The sequence below is a fragment of the Erpetoichthys calabaricus genome, chromosome 16 (assembly GCF_900747795.2).
Source record: "Erpetoichthys calabaricus chromosome 16, fErpCal1.3, whole genome shotgun sequence".
NCBI lineage: Eukaryota > Metazoa > Chordata > Cladistia > Polypteriformes > Polypteridae > Erpetoichthys > Erpetoichthys calabaricus.
Genome location: NC_041409.2, coordinates 101307781 through 101319830, shown reverse-complemented (window position 1 = coordinate 101319830; position 12050 = coordinate 101307781). Strand labels below are relative to the sequence as shown.

Here is a 12050-nt window from a genome sequence, read left to right as displayed (position 1 = left end):
ACTGATCTCTATGAAGACTCACGACTTCAGTTTAGCACACCCTGACTAGAGCTGCTGATTAACTGGACAGACTGTCATTAGCACTAAAACAGTTCGAATTTGTTACTGACCCTCACCTGTTCTGTTTCTCTTCTCTGTACTCAAATGTGGCACTTGGTGCCACTGCCCACCTGTCATGTTGTTTTGCCAGCCTAAGGTAAAGTCACCTCTGATGGAGGATCGCAGGAATTGTCGGGTAGAGGGGTCCTTTCATCGGATTGGCTGGCCAAGTGCTGACTCAGCTGTGGAATTGCCAATAGGGGGAGGCAGGAAATTACGCCACATATGGCAACATTCAAGCCCCCTTTTTTGTTACTTCGGGGGGCGCGCCCCACAGTTTGAGAACCGCTGATCTATATTAAGACTCACAACTTCAGTTTAGCACACCCTGACTAGAGCTGCTGATTAACTGGACAGACTGTCATTAGCACTAAAACAGTTCGAATTTGTTACTGACCCTCACCTGTTCTGTTTCTCTTCTCGGTACTCAAATGTGGCACTTGGTGCCACTGCCCACCTGCCAAGTTGTTTTGCCTGCCTAAGGTAAAGTCACCTCTGATGGAGGATCGCAGGAATTGTCGGGTAGAGGGGTCCTTTCATCGGATTGGCTGGCCAAGTGCTGACTCAGCTGTGGAATGGCCAATAGGGGGAGACAGGAAATTACGCCACATATGGCAACATTCGCGCCCCCATTTTTGTTACTTTTGTTACCCTAGGGGGGTGCGCCCCACAGATTGAGAACTGCTATATACTATTGGTCCTAAGCCAGGGACTGTAGGTTTGAGCCCCATCTGGGATGCCAATTGTGGGCTGTGTACAGGCACCCTAACCCCGACACAGACAGGCGGATTATTTGCAGTGCACACATCACCAACACACAACACAATCCAGTCCCTTCTCTGCCACCAGTCCCTCCTCCTCCTCAGGCTGTGTCCTCTTCCTCCCCAGTCCGACTGGTTCCCTTCATAGGTGCCCAACGAGTGTCTTCCGGCCACACTTCCGGGTGTAGTGGAAGTGCTGCCAATTAGGGCCCTGTGAAAGACCATGCACCCCCCTGGTGGTGTCCACAGACCCCAGTAGGTCCCGCTGGCAACCAAGGGGGCTGCCCTCTGTCGGCCCTGGGGGAGAAAACGTCCTGAAAATACTCTCTCTCTCTCTTTCCCCTGGTCCTTCCACACTCTGGGCCAGCCCAGACACTCTGACCTTGACCCCTTGATGCCCTGGGGATAAGTGGACACCACAGAAGAAATAGAATGGTACTGTAGGAAAATGCGAATCGATTTTAATGCATCAAACATGACATTTGACTTTGAAACCTGAAGATCTGAGTTACAAAACTCCCAGAAAAGACGCACAGAATCTGCTCAGGACAAAGAACAAGATACAAAATGAATGAAAAATCCAAATCCAAATAATGTCTCATTTAAGGGTAAGCCACGTGAGTGTATTGTCCTTCTTGAAAGGAAACATCCGCTAGTTTCTCTGATGATTTCTTTGTCCAGTTTTCTGCTTTGTCCTCGACGATGACCCCATTTGTCCTCCTCTTAGCCTTTGGTTTGCGGACCCTGCTTGTTCCAACTGCTCTCCCCTTTGTCCTTTGACAGTAATCTCTCCTTATAATCGACCCTTCCGACCTTGTGGTTCTGAGACGATCGACTCGGTCGATGTCTCTGTGCTCTGGTCCACCAGATGAGCCGTCATCTCAGCCACAGACAGGTGAATGGTTAAAAGGAGGGTCCTACTCATCACAATGGGGGAGAAAATGATGAGGCACAACATCACACAGCAAGCAAACAAGTGACACGAATGGAGGGGTGGCTACTCCACCTTACTGCGATGAAAACAATCAAACTGAGCGAGACAAGAGCGCGGTAAAAAACGAAAACGTGGGTACATTCTGTCCAACCAAACGTCAGTGAAACTGGATGGAGACCCGTGATTTACAGGATGTCATTGTCATCGGATCGGTGATGTACCCAGCAATGTGACTAAGGCATTGAGGCTTCTTTGTTACATAAAGCACTTCAGCTGGAACGGTACAGCAGGGTACGATCCATGGGTGCGGAGTAGGATCCTCCCCGGCCTTACGTGAGGATTGAACGAAAAAGCTTGTTAAACGGCAGCCCATTCAACACACTGGTTACGATACTGTTAATATAAATTCATTCAAATATAAGTAGCTATAATTAAAAGCATTGACGAACACCTTCCGCCGAGGTGACAATCTATCAAAGGCACACTTAACGACATTCCCTGTGTAAAAACAAACCAAATTCAGGAGGCTGCCGCGGCTGCTTTGACACTCCAAGAAGAAAACCGCAGACGTGGACCCATCGAGAGGGGTTTGAAAAGAAACAAAAAAAAAAAAACAAAACAGGCCGAAGGGGAAAAAGGCCGACAACCCTTTGGAAAAAATTGCACAGTGTGGCGGGTCGGCGCGTCCTGCCCTACAAGATGCTGAGCCGCTCGCTGAGGGCCCGCAGTTCGGCTTGCTGCGTCTCCAGGCCTCCTTCGCCACCTTCTGTCTGCCGGCTGACGAGGTGCGCCGGGTACTGCAGTCCGTGCTCGCCTGCAAACTGCTCCCACCGGGAATCGTCGCTCTCGTGGGTGATGTAGCGCTCCCCCATTTTGCACTCCAGCTCCCTCAGGTCGAGCCACGTCTGGTAGTCCTGAAAGAAAATGGGAAACGGGAGGAAGATGAATTCGCAAACTAGAAGCGGTAGGCATCTGAGGTGACCCCCCCCCCAAAAGTGCAGCTCGAGGAGACAAAGAGCGCTGATTAAGAGGAGACCCCCGGGGGTCCGTCCTTATTCTGATTGACATTGATGACACTGATTCTGATATACGAGGGTGAGTCAAAGATGATATTAGAACTTGTGTTGGCACTCACTCTTCATAACAGTTAAATGAAGAACCCAGTGCTGCGCTTTAAGGATGTCTGCTGGCATCAGTGTGGTCACCTGGGAAGAAAAGGCAGCTGATGGGGGTGCCCGGGTGACTTGCCATATGAAGAGAAGAGAACCTAAGGGTGGGCAAAGAGGAGAGTGAGGAAGGAATTGGGACCACCCTTTGTGCACAGTAACCTGTACCAAGGACTGTCACTCGAGGATCGGCTTGTTCGGCCATAGATGAAGCTGCTCCAAATCCAGCTGACACCTCAACCGGGCACATCCTTTGCCCTTCTAGTGTCTCACGCGTGTGTGTCAGAGGATCGCCCTCCTAGTTCAAGAGGGCCAGGAGTGGGCGCTGCCACCACCTTGTCCTTTTCTTCCTCCACAGTACAAAGAGGGCAACTGACTCCGCCCCTCCTGGTCCCTGGGCTATAAGGCCTTGACCACCCGAAAGGAGGGAACCATGCTGCGGAGATCAGTAACATTCAGAAAGCCCAGCCACCTTATTCCCCTGGTGATAGTTTTGTGCCCTTTTTATGCCACTGTGCATTTTTCTTTTGATTTGAACTTGTGTGAGGGATGGCCGGGCCCCATGTGACGCCCCTTCACCACATCTGCCAGGGGGACAAGGGTGGGAAGCCCAGTATCTCCCCCTGGATGCTAGATGGCAGCATCCATGGGTTGCAGCAGTGCCTCAGTCTCCCCCAGGGCTTCATGGGGATTGGAGTTCTGTGAAGCTCTGTGGGGTTCCGTAGGTGCCGCCAGGGGGTGCTGCAACAAGAGCAGCTGGGCCCTTTTGGGCACCTGGACCACCTGGAGCACTTCCGGGTACCCAATAAAAGGGAGCCAGCGACCACCACTGAGCGGCCAGAGTCGAGTGGACAGAGGACCAAGCTGTGGAGGAGTGGTGGTGAAAGAGAGAGGAGTGTGGTGACTCGGTGCTTAGTGCTTGGGACTGTGTTGTGGCTGGAGGGATTACGGGGAAGACATGCCCTCCAGCTGAAGAAAAATAAAAATCTTTTTATTTTATACATGCCACCTGTGTCAAGTCTGTGCCGCAATATAGCGCCTTTCTTATAGCACTACCAAAAATTCCTTTTCTTTGGAGCCTGTTATTCTCTCAGATGATCACACTAGACATACAGAATCAAGACTGGCACTAATGCTTGAGACGACCAAAATAAAAAATTAAAGAAAACATTAAAATTCAAACTGCGGTGGGTTGGCGCCCTGCCCGGGATTGCTTCCTGCCTTGTGCCCTGTGTTGGCTGGGATTGGCTCCAGCAGACCCCTGGGACCCTGTGTTCGGATTCAGCGGGTTGGTAAATGGATGGATGGATGGATTAAAATTCAAACACCTAGGGGTCCCAAGACTTTTGTGCAGTAGAATTACTAATATGTAAGCCAAATTCAGATTTGTACATAGAAAATAACTCATTAAGTGAAACAGAGGAAAAAAACAAACAGCTTACCTGCAGCCAGGGATGGCTAAGAGACTTGTCAACACTGTAGCGTTTCCTCATTTTCACTTGCAACAAGTTGTTAATTAGATCAATTGCTGCAATGACAACAAGAATATTCGTCAAAGATCACATCACAGGAGAAAATGTTTCCGTCTGAAACTCAATCTGCACCCACATAGTTCATTTTACAGACCCCACCATCCACCTAAGGCCGGCGGTGCCTACACAAAGTCTTCACCTGCTTGGTGGTCTTGCACGTTCTATTGTTATTCGACTTTGAATCCCACCGATGGGTAGAAAAAAGAAAAAAAATTATAACAGATCTCTGCAAAGTGGTCTCGGTCAATTACAAATTAAAAACATGGCGCAGTTATTCAAGTCGACATTGAGTAGATGGCAGCCATGTTTGTGTGCCCAGGTCTCTCTCTGTCAGCTCTGCCATTCTTCCTTCTTCTTCTGCTTCTTCCTTGCAAAACGGATCAAGCCCTGTCAGGTGTCATGCAGCACATTCACCTGCACCTCAATAATACAGTGTGGCCACTGGGGGCGCAGCAGAGCCCCAAACACTTCACCCAACTGTTACAAGCAGAGTCCTTTATTAAACAATTAGCTTATCACAAAGCTCCTTTAATGGCCAGAAATAACCAATGAGTCTTCTCGGTACTCAAATGTTCCCACCTGCCAAGTTGTTCTGCCTGCCTAAGTTAAAGTCATCTCTGATTGAGTGGGTGGGTGGGATACAATCAGAGCAGGTCAGCCATTTGATGCGTTACCATGCTACAAAATGGATGGCCTTTTAAAACGACAGCCCAGGGGCATTGTTTTGATGACAGCTATACGTAACCTCCTGGCCAGACGAGAGAACAGAGTCCATTCCGATTGGGACGCCGCCTCGTTCCCTTACACCTGATTTCTAAAATGCCATGTAAACTCTTATTCTGCTTTAAGAAATCGGGTTTTTTGCCTCTGAGAAACCTGATTAACAGAACTAGATTTCTGCGCGATTAAGTCGAGGATGTGGCCACCGGGATACTGTTAAGGATTTTGTAGTCCGCGCATGTCTGTTGCTCTCTGTCAGCCTACGCATGCGCTTGCTTCGCCAACATTTTCAGCATCCACGAGTACAGACAAATATTTGGGCGATTGCATTAGTCCTTCTCCTGTCTCAGCATTTCAGGAATCTCGAAATTTACGTTGATGAGTTGAACGAACGTACAGCGTAATCTTAAAAGCAGTCGGTTAACACGGTAAAAGTAACGTGCATTACGTAGCCTGATTACTCGTTAAAGTAACGAGTAACCTAACGCAAGTTTCACATTATTATTATTATTTTTATTCCGCAACACTGACTGTGAAGTAAGAAGCACATGTACTGGTATGGCGGTCCTTGGCAGGGCTCAGTCACACAGCCAATGTGATAAACGTTCTGCATATTATGTAGTCTGATTGCTTTTTAAAGTAGCGATTAACCTAACATATAGAAGTAAGAATTCCTGCATTATTATTATTATTATTATTATTATTATTATTATTATTCCATAACACTGGCCATGATGCAAGAAGCACACGTACCGATATGGTGGTCCTTCATTGAGCTCAGTCTCACAGCCGACACGGTAAAAATAACACACATTATGTAGTCCGATTGCTTTTTAATGTAATGAGTAACCTGACACAATTTTTGCATTATTATTATTATTATTATTATTATTATTATTATTATTATTATTATTATTATTATTCCGCAACACTAGTTGTGAGGTAAGAAGCACACGTACTGGTATGGTGGTCCTTGGCAGAACTCAGTCACACAGCCAATGCGGTAAACGTTCTGCACGTTACGTACTCTGATTGCTTTTTAAAGTAATGATTAACCTAACATAATTCTTATCTTATAGAAGTAAGAATTCCTGCATTATTATTATTATTATTATTATTATTATTATTATTCCGCAACACTAGTTGTGAGGTAAGAAGCACACGTACCGATATGGTGGTCCTTAGCAGAGCTCAGTCTCACAGCCGACACAGTAGAAATAACACACATTATGTAGTCCGATTGCTTTTTAAAGTAACGAGTAACCTGACACAATTTTTTCATTATTATTATTATTATTATTATTTTTATTATTATTATTCCGCAGCAATAGTTGTGAGGTAAGAAGCACACGTACTGGTATGGTGGTCCTTGGCAGGGCTCAGTCACACAGCCAATGCGGTAAACGTTCTGCACGTTATGTACTCTGATTGCTTTTTAAAGTAATGATTAACCTAACACAATTCTTATCTTATAGAAGTAAGAATTCCTGCATTATTATTATTATTATTATTAATATTATTTTTCCACAACACTAGCTGTGAGGTAAGAAGCACACGTACCGGTATGGTGGTCCTTCATTGAGCTCAGTCTCACAGCCGACATGGTTAAAATAACACACATTATGTCGTCCGATTGCTTTTTAAAGTAACGAGTAACCTGACACAATTTTTGCATTATTAATATTATTATTTTGATTCCGCAACACTAGCTGTGAGGTAAGAAGCACATGTGCTGGTATGGTGGTCCTTTGCAGGGTCACACAGCCAAGCAGAAAGGAGTTTGCTGTGTGCAATCCGGTAACAGAAACCGATTGCCTCAATCTGACTGAACGTATTTATACAACACAAGAAGATGATCACTGGCGTCAGAGTTATTTTTGAATCCGCCGTGGCCGATGATGACGTTTACCTCTTTGTTGCGCAGTTTAATGACATCAGAATGTTTCGCCAAAATCCAGAAGATTACTCGCCCATGAACGCACGGGTTTTTATGAGATTTGGTTTCTGCTTTAACTGAGTTATTCATCTTAACCCGGTTATGTGTTCGCATGTAAACGCCCTGATGGCAGTCGTGAATCCACAGCATTTGTCAAGTCCAGCCACAAATTCTTAACCACTGTGCCCGTATTTATCAAGCATCAAACGTTCCTAACTGTCTTGAAAATCTCATAGTGACGCGAAATTGGTCCTACTGTCAGGACGCCATTCAGAGCCCAAGAGAAACGCATTCTGCAGAAACACTGAAGCCTACCTTCTTGTGAAATCTCCTTCCAGGGGTTCGGGGGATACATGAAGGCAGCATTCTGGATCTGATCGTGAATGTCCTCGTCCTCGTTAAACGGGAATGTGCCGCTTAGGCTGACGTAAATGATGACGCCTACGGACCACATGTCCAGCGACCTGTTGTAGCCTTTGTTCCTCAGAACCTCTGGGGCCAGGTATGCCGGTGTGCCAACGACGGACCGCCGGAATGACTTCTCCCCAATGATCCTCGCAAAACCAAAGTCACAGAGCTTGACCTGGAAAAAAAAAAGAACACAAAAAAGACATCACCTTCAGGTATAAAATAATTACCCGTGTGTTAGGACCCCTCGATTCAACTCAACGTTAACTTTATTATCCCATAGAGGGAAATTGTGAATCAACATGTAGCAGCGTTACTTCATTAGCCTACAACTCCCAGCAGCCCCGGTATTACTGCACCATTAGGTATCATCTGAGTATCACAAGGAATGCTGGGAAGAAGGACAACGAAGTGATCTCTTTAGAAAGGAGCCAAAAAGACCCGGAAGGGATGACGATCAGCTGTGTGTATTCACTTCTGTGCTTCTCACCCTGCCTCTGGAACAGAACCACCGCTGGACTAGAGATTCACTCTGGATTTATGTCCTTGTCCTGTGCCTACTTGATCATGAGATGTCGCCTGCGCTGGTTAAACATCTCCATCCCTGGAGCAGTTCCAACTTCTACAGATCTCCACGCAACAAATGGGACACACTGTCATGGACGCCTCTACAGGGGAGCAGAAGAAGGGAAGGAGACGTGGCCAGAACATCATGATAGAGGTGCCTTGGAATCCCGTAGGACTCCGTAGGAGTTGCAGTTTGATGTAGCCTTGTTGGGGTCCATGGGCGCCACCAGGGGGTGCTGCAGCAGACACTGAGCCCTGGAGCACAGCACTTCCACCACACCCAGAAGTTCATCACCTAGCACTTCCTGGTGTCTTATATAAGGGGCCAGAAGACAAAGTCAGGAGGAGGAGGAGGAGGACGAAGCTGGCCAAGGAGAGTGGAGGAGAAAGAGAAGAGAAGAGAAGAAAAGAGAGAGAGAAAAATAAAGAAGAGGAAAAGAAAGAAAGTAAAGAAAAGAAAGAGTGTGTTTGTGCTTGTTGGGACCCTGAAATTGTAAATAACCCTCAGGCGTGCTTGGACTTGTGCCACCTGCGTCTGTGTGACGGGTCACAGCACTCAGACAAAGCTTTCATAACATTCATGTTGACATCTCGATTCGCTCTCACCCTCATCAGTACCTGCTGGACTGGCTCGTGAGCGTTCTGTGCCGAGTGTTTTGTTTAGTTTCATTTGTAAATTATTATTGCTGTCAGAGAATTGTGGAGAGCTTGTACATGCGCATTGTTTGATTAACAATTGCTTCTTTCCCTTCTTTGTTTAATAGATACGTTATTTATAGATCCTTTGAGCCGCTTTATCGGTGTTTCTGTGTGTGAGTGTGTGTGCACCGGGTCAAGGCTGGGTGTGCTCCTGGGGTCCCAGTCATAAAACAAACAAATCACCGTCCTTGGCCAGCGTGAACATCCTCACGACCCGTCCAAACAATCAGCTTATACAGACATAAGTTTAAAATATGAGAAGACAAGGAAGGAGAAATACAGCATAAGGGACCCCTGCTGTGCTCTGCCCACTCTGGTCTTGTGCATATTCTACTCCTCCCTGATCCCAGGGCTGATTTTAAAACATTCGGCTCTCCCGTCTCCAGTGTCATCTTGGAATCTGTGACTCTGCTCAGGTCCTTCCACTCTGACAGCACACGCTTCATGTCCAGCGGACGGCGCAGGTCTCACGCTGCTCAAGGTTGTTTCACAAGTCTCCATTTTAGGTCCTACTTGCATCCTTTGGGCTCGTCTGTCATTGAGCACCGTTTACATTTTCAGTTTTACACTCAAATACACAACCAGTCAAAAAGGTGTGGACACCTCTAGAAACGTTCATGTTTTTCAAAGAAATAGATACCTTTTTATGTTAAATACCATTAATATAATTTAAAAATACAGCCGAGATATTACAAGTATTACTACTGGTCAGTACTGCCTGAAATGACCAATTCTTAATAGAGCCACAAAGCCCCGTTTTCAGCAGCCATACCTTCGCTGTCGTAATGATTAACCCCCTGAGCTTCTCCTTAATTAGTCATTTAAAATACAAATTAGTTATTAGAGAAACCTTTGGAATTGCATTAACACCGCTGGCACCTGCTATTCTGTTCATTTGGGTTAGATAGATAGATAGATAGATAGATAGATAGATAGATAGATAGATAGATAGATAGATAGATAGATAGATAGATAGATAGATAGATAGATAGAGAGAGAGATAGATAGAGTAGTTGGCAGGATTAGATAGATAGATAGATAGATAGATAGATAGATAGATAGATAGATAGATAGATAGATAGATAGATAGATAGATAGATAGATAGCGTAGTTGGCAGGATTAGATAGATAGATAGATAGATAGATAGATAGATAGATAGATAGATAGATAGATAGATAGATAGATAGATAGATAGATAGATAGATAGATAGCGTAGTTGGCAGGACTAGATAGATAGATAGATAGATAGATAGATAGATAGATAGATAGATAGATAGATAGATAGATAGATAGATAGATAGATAGATAGATAGATAGCGTAACTGGCAGGATTAGATAGATTTTTTTTTTTGTAGCCTTTTTATAGTAATAATAATAATAATAATAATTATTATAATGATGCACTCTGAGGTAGGAAAAGTACTATTTAAATAAAGTGCTTAATTTTATTGTTATGATGCGATAGCCACCTTTTTTAAGCATCTTTAAATAATAATTCAGTGTTTTGAACATAAAGAAGGTGCTATAGAAATAAAATGAATTTTTACTACTATGAAATAATTATCATGGGATGCTAGCCAATTGTAGGCTTTTTAGAATAGTACTAATAAAGTGCTTTGAGGATATGAATAGAGCTATGCAAATACAATTTATTGTTATTATTATTATTATTATTATTATTATTATTATTATAGGATTAAAAAAACAATAATGGAGCAATTCAAGCATTAGAAAGATGCTATATATATCAAATGTATGAATATTGCTGTTACTGTTATTATGGGATGTGAAGCGGCTGGGATGACAGTCAGCACCTCCAAGTCTCAGGTCCTCATTCTTCCTCAGATAAGACCGGACTTTCTCTTCTCCAGGTGAGGGGGGATGGCTGCCCTTAATGGAGATGTTCAAGTATCTCTGGATGTTGTTCACAAGTAATGGCAAAAAGGAACTTGGGATTGACAATTGTCTAAAGTCCAAACTCTCGGTTTACTTGTTGACGTAGTTCCCCGTCCTCAGTTATGGCCAACAGAATGAGACTGTGAGTACAAGTGGCAGAAATGAGTTTTTTTTTTGTTGTGCTGTGACGGAGTGAGAAGTTCAGCCATTGCTTGAGAATCTCAGAGTGGAGTTGCTGGTCCTGCATATTGTAAAGATGATCCCTGGGTGGCTCCCCCTAGAGCCCCTCCAGCCAAGTCACAATGGGCAGAGACCCTGCTGCAGACCCAAGACATGCTGGAGGGATTACATCACTCAGCTGGGTTGGAAATGCCTGGGAATTTCCAAGAAAGTGTTGGAATTTGAGGACAGGGAAGTCTGGGCTGATCTGCTTGGCCTTAAGAAAATTATAAGGAAATGAGATAAGAGGTGATAACCATGACCTTTGAGCATTAGAAAAGTGCTATTATTATTATTTTTATTATTTAAAATTATTCTTTAAAAAAAGCCTTGGGGCAATCTTCTAAACCCGATGTCTCCTCTGCTTACCCCTCACAGGAGATTTCGGTGAGTTTTTTGGCATTTGTTTTTATTTCTGCCTGCGATTTTAACCTCACTTCAATGGATGATTTATTTACTGAACTGTTTCAATGGTTCTTTATGACGGGCTGAGGATGGCCTCCCATGTAAACATGACATATCGACCGTATCCACTGAGATGTCTACTCCACATACAGTAGGATATAACAGGATATCGGCAAGGGGGGGTACGATTCACAGAAAAGTTCAACAGGAAACATCAAAGCAGGGAGGAAACAATCGGGCCGCGCGCCTCTAATGTGCTTATAGACAACGCGGAGAGGGAAGAGAAATGGAGCTTATAATTAAGGAGGAGAAGAGCCAGTCAGAGCAGCGCCCATCATAAACACTTTCATTCTCACACTTCACAATCAAAATAATTAACGGTACTGCATGATATAATCACGGCTTGTTTTTATTTGTTTTTTCTTTTCTTCTTCCTTCTGGATGTGGAGTCAGCCGCTAACTACTAATATAATTGCACAGTGCGCCGTGTCTCATATTGAGCTGTCATGCCGTTTGCAGGTTTCCTCTCCACAGTCCGCAGGGAGTCATAAAAAAAGACGAGGCGGGAGACACGCTGGAGGTTAGGCGCTCTAAGGGGATTCATAAAGTCTTGGGACCCCTGCACGTGGTGTCGTGTTGTGGGTTTCATTCGAAATGGACACATTTGCCATTTTTACCCATCAATCTGCACTCAGTCACCCATCCTG

The 12050-nt window shown here is 44.8% G+C and overlaps 1 protein-coding gene across 3 annotated transcripts in view; it reads right to left on the bottom strand.

Annotated features, from left to right (window-relative positions):
• Positions 1–1299: 1299 nt before the first annotated feature.
• The window catches only part of prkd1 (protein kinase D1), a 242012-nt gene continuing 231261 nt past the window's right edge, over positions 1300–12050 (bottom strand). For all 3 annotated transcript variants that reach the window (XM_051919991.1, XM_051919990.1, XM_051919989.1), the window contains 3 exons: positions 7464–7731; positions 4403–4488; positions 1300–2708 (listed from right to left, as the gene is read on the bottom strand). In XM_051919991.1, coding sequence (XP_051775951.1) covers positions 2487–2708; positions 4403–4488; positions 7464–7731 — 576 coding nt within the window. In that variant the 3' untranslated portion in view covers positions 1300–2486. The remainder of the gene's footprint in view (positions 2709–4402; positions 4489–7463; positions 7732–12050) is intronic.